The sequence below is a fragment of the Ahaetulla prasina genome, chromosome 5, assembly GCF_028640845.1.
Source record: "Ahaetulla prasina isolate Xishuangbanna chromosome 5, ASM2864084v1, whole genome shotgun sequence".
Lineage (NCBI taxonomy): Eukaryota > Metazoa > Chordata > Lepidosauria > Squamata > Colubridae > Ahaetulla > Ahaetulla prasina.
In genome coordinates, this window is record NC_080543.1 from 79574899 (window position 1) to 79597126 (window position 22228).

General features: G+C 38.7%; 1 protein-coding gene across 4 annotated transcripts in view; it reads right to left on the reverse strand.

Moving 5' to 3' along the window:
* CNKSR2 (connector enhancer of kinase suppressor of Ras 2) overlaps positions 1 to 22228 on the reverse strand; it is a 574134-nt gene that overhangs the window by 261551 nt on the left and 290355 nt on the right. For 2 of the 4 annotated variants that reach the window (XM_058186955.1, XM_058186954.1), the window contains exon 9: positions 9975 to 10121. The exons of the other annotated variants lie outside the window; for them this stretch is intronic. In XM_058186955.1, coding sequence (XP_058042938.1) covers positions 9975 to 10121 — 147 coding nt within the window. The remainder of the gene's footprint in view (positions 1 to 9974; positions 10122 to 22228) is intronic. 4 annotated transcript variants of the gene reach the window in all.

Below are 22228 nucleotides of genomic sequence, written 5' to 3' on the forward strand. Positions count from 1 at the left end.
GGGGGGGAATTTTTTTTTTTTTTGTAAAACGTTTTGAATTAAAAAAAAAAAATTTGAAAAAGTGATTGAACCTGCAGTTTATTTGCCAAAAAGAAATCAATAAGCAATGATCGCATGAACAACAAAAGGACAATTATATCCCTGAAAAGCAAGTGTAGCAATAATTGTTTTCAGAAAAACCATGCATTCCCTCTGAAATTTCAGTTTTAACAAATGAAGGCTATAGTGAATATTTTAAGATGGAAAACACTAAAAATTCACATAAACAGAATATAACATCATAATACTCCAGATGTTTCCAGGAGTAAAATTACTAATAATTGGCAGCTGATATCTAACCTGATTTAGTTGTACAGGAAATTTATCTGACTACCTGAAACCAGCTGAACTCTAGATAGTTTATCAAATTTATTGATAGATACTAAAACAAAACAAAATGATTAAAATAATAACAAAAATATCAGGCAAAAAATATAAACTAATAAGAAGGAGAACTGCTAATACAGTTATTATAAATATTATGGCTGAATATTATAAAAATACCTTTTATATGGTTTTTTAAAAAAACTGTTTTAATGCCATTATTTATATAGGTGTTATTATCTTATTTTAGGATAAACTTTAATTCTTGATTGTTCTTATTTTTTCTTTTGTGCACAATTCTGGCTCCTCTAGGAAGTAGAGCAGTGTAACAGCAAAACAACATATTTGTATACATAAATTAATTATGTACAGGTAATTCTCATTTTATGATCACAATCAAGCCCAAAATTTCTGTTGCTAAGCAAAGCAGTTGTTAAGTGAGTTGCACCCCATTTTATGACATTTTTTACCACAATGATTAAGCAAATCACTGCAGTTAAGTAAATTATGTGGTAGTTCAGCAAACCTGGATTCTTCCATTGACTTTCTTTATCAGAAGCCAACTGGGAAGGTTACAAATGGTAATCATGACCGCAGGAAACAACTATCATATATATCCGTTTCCCCAAAAATAAGTTTGGGTCTTATTTTCTTTTGGGTCCCAAAATAAGCACTAGGTGTCAGAAGTCATCTTTTACTTTTGAGCCTTCAGGCCTGCCACAAATTCTACTGTGAGAAAATGGGAGGGGTGATTGTATGAAGTGAAGATGATATGTAACCAAAATAACATTCTTTCCAGAAAGCCAAGCCGTTGTGCCCTGCGGCTGTGCTGAGCAGAATGAGGAGATATCTTCTGTTCCGGAGGGTACCTGATTGGCTCATGTGATGGATATGTGGGTGAAGGGGAAGGACTTGAACTTTCTTTTGGGTGAGGAAAACCTTGAAGATCTCAGATTCGGGTTTTCCCAGATGTGCCAATATGACATCTCTAATAAAAATTAGCTTTGAGGAAACTCAGGCCTTGGAGTTTGATTTCGTTGAGGGTGTTACTTGGAACCCTGACATTAATCCAAATCCCCTTTCCAACTAAAGCAGCTCCTCCAAATTTTGGGGTGCTGTCCAGGGTCCTGAGCTCCAAGCGTCAACCTGACACCGGGCCGCGCAAACACTCAGGGAAGATGGAGGAAGAAAAGAAGGCAACGGAAGGAGTAGCAGACAAAGGCTCAGCAACTTCTGTTGAGACCCTCTCCTCTCCTTCCCCAGACATGGAGGAAGCCATAAAAGCTGTAGAAGCCAAATGCCAACTGGGCACCCGACGCAAGGAGCCGATGCCAGAACAGAGATTGCGACCGGACCTGATTCTGCAAGGCAAAGCTGCAGGAGTTACCCCAATCCAGGAATTGCTGTTGGAATCACGAGTGGAAGAAGGACAAGCCTTGACCCTTGGTTGGGGAGTGCCACAGCAGACATGCTGCAGGCTTCCCGCCACTGTTGCACAGCCAGTCACTGGCCGGTCTCCTGGAGCAGTTGAGCCAACTCAGCATAAGTGGGATAACTCAGCCCCCCGGCACTGGGCAGCTTAGATGGACATTGGCACAACCGACGTTCACCTTTCCAGGCAAGGGAGTTGCTGCACAATGGAGCAGAGTGTCAGCCTCTTTCCATTCAGCACCAAGTGACTCGACTCACAGCCTTATTGTTGTGTCTGCACCCCCCGAGCCAGCCCTCCTGCCAGAAAGTGACTTGGAGCCGGGACTGCCGCCAGAAAGTGACTTGGACAGTGAGGGGGAAGGGCCGTCAACACTTACCTCAGGAGCACCAGCTTTCCTGGCTCAGCTCCAGGAGCCAGAAACAGGACAGGTGGAAGAGATAATGAGGCCTCCGTCCCCTGACTCTTCCCCACCCCAGGCCATGCCTGCAGACCCAGCTGACAGCAATCAGGCTTGGTTGAACCCTAGGTTTCGTAGGCAGGAGAGGAGGGAACAACAGAAGCAGGGGTGGGGCAGGCCTAGGAAGTGCTGAGTCATGGAGCCACACCCCACAGGATATAAAAGGCATCGAGAGCTGCTGTGTCTCTTTGTAACAGGCAAATCCACTGATTAAGAGCTGAAGTTTGTTTCTGGGTGACTCACCAGCGTCATGGAAGATAACAAAGGCTCTTAGCAGACACTGGCTATTCTGCTGCCAGAGCTGATAGTGCCGGCTAATTAAGCCATCACTCAGATGGAGGTGAGGGAGGACAGAACACTTATGCCCCAAACCAGGCTGGCTGTGGGCTCCATTCACCCTGGGGCACAAGTGATCCAGCAACCAGCCCTATTGAGACAGCCCAGCCACGGAATGCAGGGCCTGCCAAAGGGATTCTGGAGTCTATCTGCCCTGCAGCATCAACCTTGCCACCAGCAAGCCAAATCCCTCCCAGATGGGCTTTCTACCCAGGACAAGGATGGGTGCAATGCCAGTGGATGCCAGCCCTGATCCAGCAGCCAATGCCGTTCCAACAGCTAGGTCCTTTCCAGTAGCCAGCTGTTGTACCACAGCAAGCTCCTGTCCAGCCACAGCCACACCTGCAACCTCAAGTTGCGATCCCACAACATGTCCAGGCTCAACAACAGTTGCTGGTGGCTCTGCAACACATCCTGGCCCAGCAGAAAGGGCCTGGCCAACCACCCATGGAAGCCCAGCTGCCGGTCTTGCCAGCTGTTCCTTCCCCATGGTTTCAGGCAACTTTCGATGGGACTCCTGGGAAGTTGGTATACTTCCTCAACCATGTCTGGGCCCACATCGACCAATATGGAAATCAATATCCATCTGATCGGGAATTGATTTCCATCATCGCGGATGGCATGAATGAAGGAGAGATATTGGAATGGATAGTGGAGCTACACGATGAAGAGGCCCCTGAGCTAGAAGACACCAATGAATTCATCTAACTGATGCGGGTCAGATTCAACAACTGGAAGCCGAAATCCAAATTTTTAATGTTTCTTTTTTATGGTTTTAATGTGTATTTTAATTAATGGGCCAAATTGAATAGGTTTTTTAAAATCAGTTTTTAGCTGTATATTGTATGTTTTCATTGTGTTTTTTTACCTGGCTGTAAACCGCCCTGAGTCCTTCAGGAGAAGGGCGGTATAGAAATTAAATTATTCATTATTCATTCATTATTCAAATTAAAGCCCTGAAGCAAGCTGGTAAACCCACAAAAGAATTAATATGGGAGTTTCAGAGGGTAGCCAGAAAGCTGAGAGACTGGCCAGAGCACCTAATGGTGCACATCTTCAAAGAGGCCCTGGACCCAGACCTCAGGCAAGCCTATGGCATTAGGGGAATACCGGACCAGATACAGTCATGGTACAACACTGCCATCATTCTGGATCTGGAGATTCATCCTCACAGGAAACCAGCTGTGGATAAGCCTGCCAGGAGACTGCTTGGGCATCAGACCCAGGCAAAGAAAACCGAAAGGCCTCCTCCCACACCATCTGGGACTGTCAAATGCCACCAGTGTGATCAGCATGGGCACAAGCCTTGCGTCAACATTTCAGAAAACCCCTCCTGCAGAAAAGATTCCGAAACCAACATCTTTCAAAGTTCTTTTACTGGCATAGGTAAACTGGCACAGTTGGATGAAAACCGATGGAATCAATGCCGTGTGCATGGAAAATACCTAACCCCTCCCACTCATGAAAGACATGCTAAACCACTTGTCGAAGGGGAAGGTATTCACCAAATTGGACTTAAGGGAAGCATACTATTGCATAAGAATCGGAGAGGGAGATGAGTGGAAAACTGCCTTCAACTGCAGCTTCCAATTTAAAGTGATGCCATTCAGATTACAAGGGCCCGCCACAGTATTCATGCAACTCATTAACAAACTGCTACATGAGCACCTATACCAAGGTGTTGTTGTTTACTTAGATGACATTCTAAGTACATAAGATGCTATGTGGATTACCAACAAGAGAACTGGGCAGATCTGTTATTGTCTGCGGAGATGGCTTACAACAATGCAGTGCACAGCAGCACTGGACTGACCCCTTTCCAGGTCACCAGTGGCATGGAGTTTGTCTCCATGCCTGAACTGCCCAGAGAACCCCCTTCTTCCATGACTTTGGCAGAATGGATGGAATCTTTAAAAAAAGGGGTGGGAAAATACCAAAAAAGCGCTTTCAGAAGTGGCAGAATAATATAAAAAACAGGCAGGCAATCACTGTTCTCTCCAACCCCCCTTAAGGTTTTTCTATCAACCAAATATATATGGTTGAGGCTGCCTAGCAAGAAATTAGGACCAAAATTCCTAGGTCCTTTCCCAATAGTTAAAATAATTAACCCAGTAACAGTTCAGCTTAGCCTCCCCCACATCCTAGGGAAAATATACCCTATATTTCACTGTAGCCTGCTGAGATCAGCAGTTGGGTCCAGTCTAAGATCACAAACCCAACCAACTCCTCCTCCTATAGTTGTACAAGGAGAAACCCATTATGAAGTCAAGAAAATTTTGGATTTTAGGCTATATAGGGGTCAATTACAATACTTAGTACACTAGAAAGGGTACCCTTTGTCTGAAGCTACATGGGTCAAGAGTTGGAATGTAAAGGCAGATAGGCTAGTCAAACAATTCCATGATAAATACCCTGATAAGCCAAAGGGTCCCCCTGTGGGGGGAGAGGTGGTTAGGAGCATGATTAACCCCCTGTATTATTCTCTTTCCAGGTCATGCTTCTCTTCTGATGTGGGGAAGCCTGATAGACCTGGAAGCCATCTTCTACCTTTGAGCCTTCAGGCCTGCCACAAATTCTACTGTAGGAAAATGGGAGAGGTGATTGTATAGAGTGAAGATGATATGTAGTCAAAATAACATTCTTTCCAGAAAATCAAGGCCATTGTATCCTGCAGCTTTGCTGAGAAGAATGAGGAGGTGTCTTCTGTTCTGAAGGGTACCTGATTGGTTCATGTGATGGACATGTGGGTGAAGGGCAAGGACTTAATGGTTCCAACAGATGCTCTAATTAAATCATGAGTCTTGAGCCATGTTTCAAAAGGAATCCAATGATTTATTAGGAGCAACATGCCGGCATCTAATCGAGTGAGGTTTGCTCTGCCGCATGTAAGTTACACCTTTGATTCTGTTCCCCCCCTCCTTTTAGTCTGTGTCATAAATCACATTCTCCAACAAGGCACTCCCATGGGCTGTAGACAAGCCTCACACCCTGGCTTTGGTAATCTGAGATTCACTGTTGGAAGAAGGTATGTGTGGAATGTGCTCCCCCCTTGATTCTAATGGCAACTCAAGAGCAGACTAGAAATGCTTTTTCGAGTTGACATTTTCTTTTGGTGGGGAAAACCCAGAAGCTCTCAGATTCGGGTTTTCCCAGATGTGCCAATATGACATCTCTAATAAAAATTAGCTTTGAGGAAATTCAAGTCTCAGAGTTTGATTTCGTTGGGGCTGTTACTTGGAACCCTGACACTAGGGCTTATATTCTGGGGGTCTTACTTTTTTCCCCGTGTACAGGAGGCCCACTTCTTCTGCTTGCTCATGGTGGGGTAGAGGCTGCACAACTTTCCACTGCCACTGCCACGAGTCAGGGGGGATGGAGCTGCCCCACGCATACCACACTGGCTTACTTCAGGGCCCCCACAGCCAAGCCATCCATGCCCCGATACCTGCCTCACCTTGTGGCTGCAGCACCAAATGCTTGGCCTCCCGCTGTGTTGCAGCCACAAGCAAGCAGAAGAAATGGGCCAGTTGCTATGTGGGCTCCTGCAGCACATGGCTGCTGGTGCTGTCACTGTGAGGTAGGTGTTGGGGCATAGATGGCCTGGCTGTGGGGGTCCTCAGGTAACCTGGTGTAGGGCACATGGAGCAGTTCCACCCCACCACCTTGCCTTGGTGCTGTGGCAATGTGAGCAACCAGATGGAATGGTTGGGTGGCCAGCTGTGCAGGGTCTTAAGCAGGGTGTCAGCTCTGGTGCGCCCAGCAGCCCAGGGCTGCCATTCCAGCAGGGACAGCAATGGGGAACATAATTAAGCCTTATGTTGGGGGGCAATCATCTCTTGGCCCTGCTCCCAAGTCGTCCTCTTTACTTGAACTGCTTTTGCCTTTTGGCAGCTCTTCTCATGCGTGCATTAGAAACAGGCTCCTCCTGTTCCTCTGCCTCACTACTGTCAGTCTCTGGAGGCTCTGGAGTCCGCACCTCACTCCCTGATGGCCCTGGTCCCACAGAGTCCTCATCCAGGCCTTCCCCAGTCTCCAGGACTGGCCCACACTCTTCTTCAGCCTCATCGTTGTCCGAGTCGTTGCCAGCTCCGCAGGCTGCTGGCAGGCCATAACACTGGGTGAGCCCAGAGGACATGGGTGTCCAAGGGTGGGTGGAACAGATGCAGCATGTGTTGCGGGTGGTATGAGGGGTGTTACAACAATCAGCCGCGGAATATAAACAGCAAGCGGACAAAGATGGAGATTACAACCCTCTTTCCATATAGGACAGCTAGTATACCTTTCTACAAAATATCTAAAATTGAGCATGCCCTGTAGGAAACTTCGTCCTAAATACATCGGCCCGTTTCCCATTGTACAGATTATTAATGCTGTTACAATACAACTCCATCTACCCTGGCTGTTGGGTAAAACCCAACTTGTCTTCCACTACAGACTGCTCCGTCAGCTGGCATCTTGAAGCAAGCAGCAAAAGTGTTCTCAAACAGCTGAGAGGCGGAATGCTGTGGCCACAGGTGAGCCACGGAGAAGTGAAGATGCAGTGGCACACCCAGCTGGGAGGTGGGCATAAGGAATTTCCGGGTCATGAGGGCTGGGACCACATGTATGGATGGGACGGTGTTAGATGCTTTAAAAGATGGCAGGGAGCACAGAGCAGTGGGTCTAACAATATCTTAATTTGATTAATCGTGGTGGTCAGTACGAGCCAGTTTGGATAAACAGGATTCTAACCAGGAGTAAAATGCTCCCGGTTCGGACCGGATCAAGTGATCCGGTAGCGATTGGGGCGGGTAGTTTGGAGAACTGGTAGCAAAAATCCCTGCCCCCCCCACCCATGCCCACCCAATCACCGGGTCCCCACTTGCCTACTTGGAAGCTTCCTACTTCTTTTGGGCTCACTCACTGCCTTGCTTTGCTTCGGCTGCTGCAATCAATTGCATCAGCCAGCAACTCAATCTGCCTGCCTGCAACCCATTTCATTGGTGAGCAACTCAATCTGCCTGCCTTATCCCTTGAATTGGGTAAGTAACTGGGGGGGGGGCTTTAAAAATAGTTAATTGGGGTTTTTTAGGAGTTTTATTTTTTTTTAGACATAGCAATTAACTTTAAATTGCTATGTCTAAATTTAAAAGTAAGTTTTAAATTTAACTGCTTTTATCTAACAATATAAATAAAATAAAATAAAATAATAAAATAAAATAAAATAAAATATTTGTGCACCTTTCTGAGATTTAGTCTGTTTCTGTAGTGTTTCACTCTAACTACACAAACACACAAAATTTCACAAAGCTTTATGTGGCATTTGTGTGTGTGTGTGTGAGTCAGTTGTTTTGTGTTGTCTGTGTGTATAAAGTGTGAAAGTTGGTTTTTTGCACCTCTTATTGTTTTGTGTACTTTGTTTATTATTTTTATTATTTATTGTTATTGGCCACGCCCACCGGGCACCTGACCAACAAGCCATGCCCACCAATTAAGCCATGCCCACAGAATTGGTAGGGAATTTTTTTAGATTTCACCCCTGATTCTAACCATCATTTGTGTTTGGCGTCTTTACTTTCCATCCAGAACCTGACATAGGGCTTATTTTGGGGTAGGGCTTATATTAAGCACACTCATAAAAACATGCTAGGTCTTATTTTCAGGAAAACAGAGTACATGCCAACTGTCAAGTCCCTGAATTTTGATCATGTGACTATGGGGATACTGTAATGTTCATAAGTGTGAAAACTGATTATAAGGCATTTTTTTCAGTGCCATTGTAACTTCAAATGTCCACTAAATGAATAGTTGTAAGTTGAGGACTACCTGTACAATAGTATAATGACTGGTATACATATTGATCTTTTCATAACTTTCAGGGATTATATAAGAAAGTCACAAAGATTTATTTATTTCACTTACACATTAAAGTATTTTTTAAGATCTAAAACAAATCTCACCACTAACATCCCAGTTTCTAATAGACAGGAAGAGAGAGCAAATGATAAAATGAATATTGTGATAGCACTACCACACATACTTAAGAGTGCAATTTGCTTTATGACATCACAGTATGCATGCCAACTTTTTGTTAATCGCTCTCTAGCTTCTCAGTTTCAAGGTACTATTTGAATGTGGGACCTATCTAATATCAGAACTATTGGATAGTACCAAATAATTGTACTAATTAATGAAATTCTGCCCATCCAATTTTCCATACAAAGCCAGGAACATTTTTCTTATTCATTCCTTCAAATGCATTAAATAAAGTTGAGGGTAAAATATTCTAAGGAAAAACTATGACATAAATATTATGTAATGGAATCTGTTATTATTGAAATTGCTTTTATGTGTTTATACATTAACTAGAAGCATTTACAAATACGTTCCAGAAAGTTTAGCAATGCCACACCTCAAACTTAAATTACACAATAGCTCCATTTCCATGTCAACTTATTATTCATGTAATATATTGTGTGCACCTATACTGCAAAAGTACAATTCTCTTAATTCATATTCCATTTTATTATTTTTGATTCTGGAAATAGACAAACATAGTGTACAAGTGCTGTTTATAAGAGCAACAATATTTCAATATATGGCAACAACCTACTAAATGATCCTCAAAAATAAAAGTAAATATTTTTGCAAGTCCCTAACTCTTTTAAGCAACTTCTCCAAAAATCTACACATGGTATCTACAACATGGTGAAAAGAGTAAATGTCACTTGGCTTGGAGCCAATGTACAAAGAAAGGTTATTTTCTTTTGCCTGGAAAACTGAAATAATCCATGTACCTAGGACATCTTCCTTCTAGTGATATAGCAACAATTTAAAATCTGAATCATTTCAAGCTAAAAACAATCCAGTTCAATTTCTGGACAGCTTAAGCACAGAACATTCCTAAAATGTTGAAAACAGCATCAAACACTTCTACCAAAATTAAGACAACTCATCTTTAACTCAAGCAACTTGAAATTTGGTTTGCACCCACTGATTTCCTTCTATTCTGCAAAGTATCACTGATCGCTAAACAGAGGAAAGAGATTCACAATTAAAAAATGAACAAACCAAAAGACAGAACCATGAGATTAGTATTTTATTTTTACTTAATATTAAATTATTTATTTAATAAGCCATATAATTTTATGCATTTTAAAAAGCATATGTAGAATTCAGGTTATATATACATGTAAAACTGAGGAATAAAAGATCCCCTCAAGTTTGCAAGCTATGGATTTAATATTTATTTAAGATAGCAAATAAATCTGCAGATATTTCACAAAGCATTTTCAAAGCATACAAGATTAAATCCATATATGCTGCTGAAATGAAGCACAATAAGGCAGCACTGAGATAATCTAAAGCTAAAATGATGGTGTATGATTTATGATTAAGCATTGTTACCTGCAGAGCAAGGGGCTTCCATCTCATATTTTTCAGTAAAGCTGGTGCTGAGGTAAGCATGCTCTGAGGTCGCTTTTTCAAAGTTAAGATAACACCACTCGGATCCTCTCGTAGTGCATTCACCAAATTTTTCAACTGCCACCCCACCTGGTAACCAGCAAAATTATTACAATAAAGTTGAGATATATTATTCACAGTGTAATCCTCCCCTTTTAATAAGATTAGTAGAATCATTAGATTTTGAAGACTGCTGTTTAAAATTTCACAGTTGACATCACTAAAGCATGCTGTTTAAAATCAGTATTACTGGAATGCATTAGAATGGGTTATCTGATTTTTAAAATTAGAGAATATATCACTGATGCAAACTGGGGAATTTATTCTTTATTTTTATGAGTTATTTCAATAATTAGTTCAAACCAGTTAAGAGTTGAGCAGTGGAACACTCCCTGATAGAGCTAAAAATAAATATTTCCCTACAACTTAGCTAGCATTATTTTAGCTTCACAGTCACATTTAATTATGCTCTTAAATTAACCATGCTATTAATCCATCATTTCAGTAGGCATTAATGTTATAAAATTAATCATTAAAATATTATTCTTTCAGACTGACCAAAGGAAAGGAAAAAAACAACCACTAAAAGGCCCGTCTTTTTGTAACAAAAATCTAACTTTCAAATTGTTCAAAATGTATTAATAAGTGCACACACACACACACACACACATATATAAATTAGCTTTGGTTATGTGAACATTGTAGTATTGCAGATACAGGACAGGAAGTCCTTGACTTATGACCACAACTGAGCCCAAAATTTCCAATGCTAAGCAAGACAGTTATTACTGGTTAAGTGAATTTTGCCCATTCTTGCCACAGCTTGTAAATTAATCACTGCAGTTTTTAACTTAGTAACATGGTTGTTAAATGAATCTGGTTTCCCTATTGATTTTGCTTGTCAGAAGGTCACAAAAGGTGATCACTCCCCACAAAGAACACTGCAACTGTTATAAATACATGCCAATTGCCAAGTGTTCAAATTTTGATCATGTGACCATGGGGATGCTGCAATGGTCTTAAATCTAAAAAATGGTCTACGTTACTTAATTCCATGCCATTGTAACTTTGAATGGTCACTAAATGAATGGTTATAAATCAAGGACTACCTGTATGGAAATTTGGAATTCATGGTAACTTTACAATAGATCTAAGGCAGGTAAGGTCAGAATAAATGTTTTATGAAAGAATACATTGATATCACTCTGCTAACATTTTTGGAGTCATTCATATGAAGATACAAAAAACAGTGATACGTGTTGAATGATCTTTGACATATATGACAACACACATGTTCTGGGCTAATTTCTCAATACTTTCCGGCACTGTACACAAAGAGAACTGGTGGGTCTAAAGTTAAATTTGCTTTTAGATTTCAAAGACTCTGGACATAAAATGCACTTTTTTTTTTAAATAGTGGGAAGTAGCTTTCTACATTACTGATTTAGTGCTAAAATGCCACTTGATACTACTATTGCTGGATGTATAATTCTATCTTTCCCCTTTTAATGCATTTATAAGTAGATGATTTGAAAAATGAACCAAGATCATTATGAAATGTTTTGCCTTGAAGTACCAAGCAATAAGCACACTGAATTTGAAAAACTTATTTAATTCATTTCCCCTTATATACTAAAAACCAATACTTAAAACTAACAGCAACAAGAGTGGTCACAGCAATAAATGTTACTATCTAAGAAATATACAAACAACTTTCCAAATAACGCTTTAGGAGGTGACTAGACAAGGGACTACTTAAGCTTGCTGAATTGAATACAAAATAACTTTTTAAACTACAATAGACTGGCAACTTACAGTAAAATTTTCAAACATTTTCAAAAGATAATGTGAGTTGTCAACTGTACGCTGATGACACTCAGCTTACATTTCCACCCCGAACCACCCCAACGAAGCCGGGCGGTATAAAAGGGCGGTATAAAAATGCAAAAAATAAATAAATCAATAAATCAATGAAATACTTATGGCTACAGTAAAGATCACTTATACTATTTCCTATTGAATCCCTATAATGAATGGACATATAGTCTTGAAAACTGTAGAACAGAGAACTATATGATTTTTCTTAAAATCCTTATTAATTTCCCCCAATCATTTGATTAAGCACCAGCATAAAAAGACTCAATACGTCTAATAATGGGATAGTGATCTAAACAATAGAAACATTCTTGAATATCTAGGCAAAATTTCTCCAACCCTATGTCCTTCAAAAATATTGGACTACTACAGCTTCCAGAATTTGAGAAAACTTAGCTTATAGATTCAATTATATCAAGTCAGATTTTTTATTATTAACTGTTCACTGAAGCCTCGTATATTTTATATATTATTTTTTCTAACGCATCTAGACATCAAATATGCAAATTTGAGTTTAACATTTATATACTCTCTCCAGCTCTTCTCAAAATCTGAAGTCAATTTAACTAGCAGTTTTAAGTATCAAAAATCTGACCCAAATTGAAATAGATTTCTGCTGATAGTCAGAGTTAAGAGTAAGGTTTGTTGCTGAAGCAGGGGTGAAATCTAAAAATTTTCTCTACCGGTTCTGTGGGCGTGGCTTAATTAGTGGGTGTGGCTTGGTGGTCAGGTGACTGAATGGGCATGGTCAATAATAATAAATAATAAAAATAATAAAGTATACAAAACTTGGGAGGCACTGGTCTACCTTCTTTAAAAATAGAGGCCCCAGTCTACCAATTGCCTTTTATCGAGAGGCATCGGTCTACCTTCTTTAAAAATAGAGGCCCCAGTCTACCAATTGCCTTTTACTGAGAGGCACCGGTCTACCAAGTGCCTTTTTTTGGCAGGCACCAGTCTACCTTCTTTAAAAATAGAGGCACTGGTCTACTAGCTGCCTACAGCACTGATCAACTGTAGTGCGGCCCTTTAAAGTGCCGTGGCAGTCATTTAAGGCCGTTTGCAGCTATATCACCAAGTGCTTCAGGGACAGAGAAGAGGAACAGCGAGGCGTGGGCAGTGGGGGGGGGCAGGGATTTTTGCTACCGGTTCTCCGAACTACCTGCCCCCATCGCTACCGGATCACGTGATCCGGTCCGAACCAGGAGCATTTCACCCCTGTGCTAAAGGTAAAAAAATTCTGACAAAACTTCACAGTAACAGGTGGACACAAAGGTAACGGCACAAATACAGTAATAGATTCTCATAGACAGTTACTCCATTATTTATGTGGCACTTTAAGTACAAGAACCCGAAGTCTCTCTTTCCCAGAATACATTAGTTCCAGGATACTTCCAAATTGGCCTTCCTGTACCAGGTACTTTTCTGTGAGCCAATTACCCACTTTGTTGCCCTTGACACTAAATAAAAATAATCGCCTTCCTAGGAATTGGGTGTTATGAGTTGGTCAAAGAGTTAGTCCTGATGTCATCTTACTACTGCTGCTAAAACCAAAATATTCTCAATCTCCTTTTGGGAGATTTGGGAGAATAAATTCTCATTCAAAAGATTTCATCAAAATCATCTGATTTTTTTTAATTAAAAAGTACTCAATTAGCAATATTAAAATGATTTTTTGAATGTATTCTAATAAAAAAAGATGCTCTATTAGAAATTTTATTAACTCAAATGTCTGATTCAGTCAAATAGCATGTCAGTAAGGATGCATCACTTATATGCAAAAATAAGAGACACAGAAGCTTAGGATGAAGAGAGCTATAGTTCTGCTCTTGTGCTTAATTGTGAAAAATTTGATTATTAGCATAGGAACAACCTAATATATGAATCATATTTTAAACAAACAATTTAACTGTATATTTTATTAGCTAGTTTGATTATCAAATTCATTTTAAAATGGATAAGATAAATACAGTCCATTCCTGTATGGGGTTACTCCTCTGCCCTGGTCCTATTAGACCTCTCAGCGGCTTTTGATACCATCGACCATGGTATCCTGCTGCGCCGGTTGGAGGGGTTGGGAGTGGGAGGCACCGTTTATCGGTGGTTCTCCTCCTACCTCTCTGATCGGACGCAGACGGTGTTGACAGGGGGGCAGAGATCGACTCCAAGGTGCCTCATGTGTGGGGTGCCGCAGGGGTCGATTCTCTCACCCCTCCTGTTCAACATCTATATGAAGCCGCTGGGTGAGATCATCAGTGGCTTTGGGGTGAGATACCAACTGTACGCTGATGACACCCAGCTGTACTTTTCCACCCCGGGCCACCCCAGTGAAGCTGTCGAAGTGCTGTCCCGGTGTCTGGAAGCCGTACGGGTCTGGATGGGGAGGAACAGGCTCAAACTTAATCCCTCCAAGACGGAGTGGCTGTGGATGCCGGCACCTCGGTACAGTCAGCTGCAGATGCGGCTGTCTGTCGGGGGTGAATCATTGGCCCCGATGGAGAAGGTACGCAACTTGGGCGTGCTCCTGGATGGTCGGTTGTCCTTTGAAGACCATTTGGCGACCGTCTCCAGGAGAGCATTTTATCAGGTTCGCCTGATCCGCCAGTTCCTGGACCGGGATGCCTTATGCACAGTCACTCATGCTCTCGTTACCTCTCGCCTGGACTACTGCAATGCTCTCTACATGGGGCTCCCCTTGAAGAGCACCCGGAGACTTCAGCTAGTTCAGAATGCGGCTGCGCGGGTTATTGAGGGAGCGTCTCGGAGCTCCCACATAACACCTATCCTGCGCAGACTGCACTGGCTACCTGTTGTTTTCCGGGTGCGCTTCAAGGTATTGGTTACCACCTTTAAAGCGCTCCATGGCTTAGGACCGGGCTATCTACGGGACCGCCTACTGCCGGCTTCTATCTCCCATCGTCCGGTACGCTCCCACAGAGAGGGACTCCTCAGGGTGCCGTCAGCCAAACAGTGTCGACTGGCGGCCCCCAGGGGGAGGGCCTTCTCTGTGGGAGCTCCGACCCTGTGGAACGAACTTCCCCTCGGACTTCGACAATTACCTGACCTTAGGACCTTTCGCCGCGAACTTAAAACTTATTTATTTCGTATGGCTGGACTAGCCTGATTTTTATTTTTATTGGATGGGTTTTTAAAATTTTGTGATTTTACGGGGGAGTACATTTTTAACATTTTGGGCATTTAAATTAGTTTTTTAAGGGATGTTTTTAATTATTGTGTGTATTTATATTTTATCTGCCTGTTCACCGCCCTGAGTCCTTCGGGAGAAGGGTGATATACAAATTAAAATATTATTATTATTATTATTATTATTATTATTATTATTATTATTATTATTATTATTATTATTATTATTCCAACTCTCAACGGTATTCTGCTGCCTGAGTTCATTATGAAAAAGATGCCTATTTTTAAATTGTCTATTGTCTCCAATGTATCACTGTTAATTGTTAAAGATGCCACAATTGGTTGCCACAATGATGAGGTAGTATTTATAAACAAAGTAAGGTTAGTGGAATTTGCAATAAAGTATGGCTGATTCTGTTCTATCTACTAAACATATAATTGTGCTTTAAATGAATATTGACAAATTAGAGTTAGAATTATCCTTTATATTTTTTTCTATGCATACCTTAACTCAATAATGCAATACATTCCTGAGAAACAGAACTACAGCAGATGACTTTAAGTTTGCATTTCTCTAGACTCAGAAGTGGATTTGTTTAGGACTTCAGGACTTTAGCAAGGAACATAATTATTTTATTTTTGCCTGCCCCTCAAGTCTATACAAGTATTTTAAACTGCTTTTGTTAAACACAGAGCCAATGGTCAGTAATAAAACCTGAAGTTTACAATTCAAGCAGCATTCCTAGGCCCAAACCTTATATTTTATATCTGTGACATCTAAGATTAAATAACAGTGCCTGATATTCAGGACTTCTTTCTCATTAAAATCAATTCACATTTCAAAGATGTATCTATGTTATCAGAAAATATTAACTATAAAACTGCAGTTCAACATTTCTCAGACTTAGTCAAATGGAAACACAACCTTGCTTTCTGGATAACTAAGATGCCATAATGTAGTACGCCCTAGGAAATATATTGAAATTATTTCCCTAAGCACGTGATGCTACCGGTACAATAGATAGCTCTAGGGCTACCTAGTATACTTCCTGTCTTTTCTTTGGTGAGATGGTTTTAAGTTTATTTTATGTAAGTGGAATATGTATGACTGAGGAAAGTTGTATAGCAACCAGGGAAAAGTTGCTATTTCACTGTTTAGCACTTGAATAAATAGTTAATATATCAGAACACTTTTACCAGTTTTACTCTAACTGGGAAAATCTTATTTATAATAGTAATATTATTTTCAAGTGCATCAGCTCAGCAGCTTTTAAAGCTCTGCACTAATGTATGTTGAATATGTATTATTGCCAAGAATCTATTCAGTGGATTCCCAGGAATATGCTAGCAAAGTATTATACTGTATCTACATCACTCAACTGAAAATGAACAGCACAAATAATGTTAGCTTAAATCCCAGTCTCAGACTTTGTTTATGTGTCTGTTAAGCTGATGTTTTGTCCTTTTAACAAAAAACAAAAAAAAGAGATTGTAGCTAAAAAAATACTCTTTTTGAATGTATGAGAATGAAATCTACGATGCCAACTAATTCTCTACTCCACCATAGCTGGATATATCACATCTTAACCACATTGCATGCATAATTAGCATATAGGAAATTTGGTAACAAAAATGATTGAGCACTTCGTTCAAAAGAGCATAGCTTGAGAACAGATATAAAAAGCTACTGCCATCCAGATATTGCCACAAATAATCAAATAAATTAGATAATAAATTAGATTCAGCTTGTTCAATGTTAAGATGACTTTAAAATATTAGGAATATTAGGAATCTCTGGCATTAGTCAAAATGCAGAGGACCTAGCTTTATTATCAAAACTGCAATATATGAATCAGACTTGAAAGAACTTAGAAAACCACTCAGTGCATGACAGTAGAGACAAATAAAATTAGAAAAACATATTTTAGCTTAAGATTTCTAGAAAAACTATCTTTTGCTGGATTTCAGCAATCATCCTAATCAGTGATGAGTTTCTACCAGTTTGCCATGATTCTGCGTACCCACCCACCCAGACATCATCACAAACACTTTGCACAACCGCAGAAGGTTCTGCGCATGTGCAGGAGCACCATGTGCAAGCACGCACAAGTGTTCCTGATTTCAAACCACTAGCGAAGGTAAGTGGAATCCACTACTGATCCTAATTCATATCAAGTACTCATATTTCATTTAAAATTCTTTGAATGTAGCAATTAATTACAGCATTTGGTTTACAGTCTGATTGCCTCTTGTTTTACAACCAGCTATATAACAATGAACTCTCATTTTTGTATTGATTTGCCTTGTTAACCGAGAACTGAAACTTCAGGTGTGGGAGATGATCACTATGCTGACTAGTACAGTTAACATGTATGTTAGAACTGAGTTGTAACTTTTTAACAATTCTTAGTCTAAAATTCACCAATATGGTCATCATTTAAATGTTACCTGAAATATAAATTATAAATACATTCATACATATTCTTCCTGAAATATAGTAATATTTTTTAAAATGAAGCAAACTTACAAAATTTACTGCTCTGTCTTAAATAATCACTATGTTAAAATCAAATGAATAAAAAAATTCTCATCTTTAGTTTAGTATTCCAGTAAAATAAATCAAAGGAAACAATAAAGCATCCCACAATCAAGTTCCCACATTACAAAAATATATTGTCCAAATTTTCCAATAAATGTTATTAGTCTCCAACACTACAATTCTAAGCATATTCAAAAAAAGCAAACACTGATTTATTCTAACAATAAAACTAAGTTTATTCAAAAGCAAGTTCCATTAAATTCAGTGAGACATTCACTCAAGTATATACTGTATAGCATAACATCTTTTTAATATAATTTTTTATAATGTTTTCTTTAACATCCATAAGTGCTTAATGAACAGTGTATTATCTGGGTCAATGTACTTTATAGACAATAATAATAACAATAATAATACTGTTTATGTATACATAATAATAATCTTTCAACTTCCAACATTTACATATACATAGTAATTATAATGTATTCTATTAAATATCAGTATACATAATACTGTTTTCCCACTTTCTACTTTCTACCTCTATCTTCTAACCCTTAATGAAGCAATTACTATATTAAGAAGCTCTATATCTATCCATCATCTCTTGCCCTTTTTAGTATTTCAACTATTGACTTTTTGACAAATCTCCCATGCGTCTCCCTTGAGGTCTTGTATCTCCTTACTTCACTCATATTTAGTCGAAGTATTTCATCTGCCTCAACACCTATCTTTTGCTGTTAAATCTCTAGAGCATCCGTCAGTAACTCTTTCATCACTTCTGGGATATCTTTCTCTTTATTCTCTTCTATATTTTGGCCTCTTAAAGAGTAATCTATCTGTTCCATTTTATGAATTATTACTATCTCTTCTGTGTCTTAATCTGCTTGGGTCATTTGTTGATTTATCTCCTCTATTCTTTCCTCAGCTCCTTCTAATTTCTCCTCTATTTTCTGCATTTTTAAAAAAAAAATCATATTTTTATATTTTTATGAAATTTTATGAAAAAAAAATTTCAACATATTCAGGAAATGAGCTCCCACTCCACACAAACCCCCTTTTTTTGTACAGCAATATTTAAGTCTATCTTTCTACAGTTGTCATGAATGCTTCCTTTGCACAGGCTACTATCAGAATCTGCCTCAAAACACATACAAGTTAATATTTATGAAATTATAGTCAAACTTTAGACACATAATATGCTATAACATCTTCACAATAAATTGAAATCAACAATAACATTAACAAAAACTAAAATTGAATTAAAATTTAAATCACAAATCAATGTTAAACATGAAAAATGGTCCAGCACAGTAAAGATATTAAACCCCAAATGCTCTACAGAAAACCAAACTTCTAACATTTGCTAAAATGTTAAAAGTGTAGGATTAATCTAAATTTTGAGCTACAAAGTTTTTTTTATAAATCAGAATTTACAATCATAAATAAAAAAAGAAAAGAACCCAAACCTCATACTTATTTCCCTAGATATACCCTCCTTTCATTAAGCTATACCAGGATTATAAAACAGTTTTCCCCAATCTTACTCTGAATCTCAGCAGCAAAGTGGATCAAATCATCTCCACAGCAACCCACACCAGATCCTATTTTCAAAACTATAAAATCTAGTACTAAACTAGATACCATACAGTAATCCTCAATTTATGACTGTTCATTTAGTGACTGTGCGAAGTTACAGCAGCACTGAAAAAAGTAACTTATAACTATTTTTCACACTTTTGACTGCTGCAGCATCCCCTTGGTCACATGATCAAAATTCAGAGTTTGAAAACTGACTGATATTTATGATGGTTGCAGTGTCCTAGGCTCATGTGATCACCCTTTGCAAACTTATAGTTTTATTTATATTTTTTTCTTTAACATCCATAAGTGCTTAGTGAACAGTATATTATCTGGGTCAAAATATCTTGCATACAATTCTAATAGTGATATTACCATTTAAATACACATAATCATACTTTACTATGTATATATTTGTGTATACATAGTAATCATAATATGTTCTATTATATTGCAGTATACATAATATTAATTTCCCAATTTCTACTTTCTACTTCTTTTTTCTAACACTTATTATAATAACCACCATGTTAAAAAGTATTCTATGCCTATCCATCATCTCTTGCCCTTTTTAGAATTTCAACTCTTATTAAATTTTTGGTGAATCTGTCCTGCTTCTCCTCTTTTGTCCTTTTGATTTAAACTAAATATTTCCGCTGCCACAGCATCTATCTCTTGCTGTTGGATCTCTAGAGTACCCATCCTCAGTTCTCCCATCATTTTAAAAAAATCTTTCTCTTTATTCTCTTTTCTATTTTGAATTCTTAAAAAATATTCTATTTGTTCCGTGTTCAAAATTATTGCTACCTCTTCCATCTCTTTGTCTATTTGTATCACTTTTGGAATTATCTTCTCTGTTTTTTCCTCAACACTTTCTGGTTTTTCCTCTATTTTCTGAAGTTTTTGTTCATTTTTTATTGTCCTTTGCTGTGGTTTTCCTAATTTTACCTTATCTTGCATCAATTCCATCATCTCCTTATGATTCCTTGTTATATCTTCCTTAATACATTGAAATATCAACAGTATTTCTTCATAGACTGCATTTATTTTCTCCTGCTGAGACATTTTGTGCTGATATACTACACTAATCATGGCTGAATATTCCACCAAAATTTCAATATCCCAAATGTCCAGAAACACCAAACACACCAGTATTAATAAAATTTACATGGTCCTGGAACTGTTCCTCAAACAGCCCTAAATTTATAGTTCTTAAAATCTTCCAATTTGTACTCCCTGAATTTTTCAAACTTTAAGTCATTAAATTTTTCTTCTCTCTTCTTAGTATTCCAAAATTGGCCTACCAAATTTCCCTAAATGCCTTGAATCCACAAAGTTAGATATGCAGTTTCAAAAATGTTTCTTGTTAATTGTAATCCACCTTGCCTTAAAAATCTTCAAATGGCTCCCAAATACTTCCAGGCACCCAAAACTCCAGTTGATATGGAACCAAAATAAAAAGGCCTTCCAGGTGTTGTTTGTCTTTCAGTACTCCTCTTTTTGCTATTCTTGTATTGTATTAAGTAATTCTTAGTCCAAGGTTATTCTCACACAACACTGATAATAATATCTCCTTTAACCAGTAGATGGTGCCCCCGCCCTAAAATCCAACTTTAATCACAGTAAAACTAGGGGAAAAATAGGAGAAATGAGAAGCGAAATTTGTTGTGGTCTACCAGCAGCCTGCAGGCCTGGAAGTGGAGTCGGACAGTGAGGAGGCTGGGGAGGACAATGGGCCAGTCCTAGAGTCAAGGGAAGGCCCGGATGAGGGGTCTGCATCAGAGGCAGAGATGGGACCAGGGCCATATGGGAGCAATGCGCACACTCCAGAGCCTCCAGAGGTGGACAGCAGAGAGGCAAGGGAACAGAAGGAACCCATTCCTATTGCACGCATGTGAAGAGCTGCCAGAAGACAAGAGCAGCTGAAGCAAAAAGGATGACTCAGGAGTAAGGTCAGAAGATGATTGGCCACTCCCAGAAGGCTTAAAAGAGCAGCAACGAGCCGTTGGGTTCTTTGTGGAAAAGCAATGTTGATTCCCTTGCTTCTTGTCAGCGTCTCTTGAACTTTGTGGGCTTTTTGCCAAGAAAAGCCTTTGGCAGGCTGCCAAAGACAACAAAGGTTGGAGATAAGGCCAAAGGACTGTTTATAAAGAATTTGTTTTGGACTAGGCTGAGAATGAATTAATTCTCATCTTTTAATAAAATAAGTTGGTTCAGGACTGAATTGTGTTTGGTAATCATTACTTGGGCCTCGGTCACAACAAAATTCCTCTTTCTTTGCATGAGTTCTTCCAATAATCAAGTAATACTATCCACAAATTATATCCCTTTTCACACTGCTAATAGTTCCAGTCCTTCTTTATTTTAAAGCTTCACAATCTTCCCCTGATAGTTTGTTTCACTTTTAGGTCTGTGATCTTTCTCCATGTAATAAATCACTGCTTTCTTAAGTTTTTGGAGAATCTTTTTTTGAAAGTTCTTTTATTTGGGTTTAAGTCTCTAATATAGAAAATTAAAGTTATATTACCCAGTTTCAATCCAACTTGCTGCAGCACATATTAATATAATATTATAATATAATATAATATAATATAATATAATATAATATATAATATAATATAATATAATATAATATAATATAATATAATATAATATAATATAATATAATATAATAATATAATATTATAATATAATATAATATAATATAATATAATATAATATAATATAATATAATATAATATAATATAATATAATATAATATAATATAATATAATATAATATAATATAATATAATATAATATAATATAATATAACAACAGAGTTGGAAGGGACCTTGGAGGCCTTCTAGTCCAACCCCCTGCCCAGGCAGGAAACCCTACACCATCTCAGTCAGATGGTTATCCAACATTTTCTTAAAAATTTCCAGTGTTGGAGCATTCACAACTTCTGCAGGCAAGTCGTTCCACTTATTAATTGTTCTAACTGTCAGGAAATTTCTCCTTAGTTCTAAGTTGCTTCTTTCCTTGATCAGTTTCCACCCATTGCTTCTTGTTCTACCCTC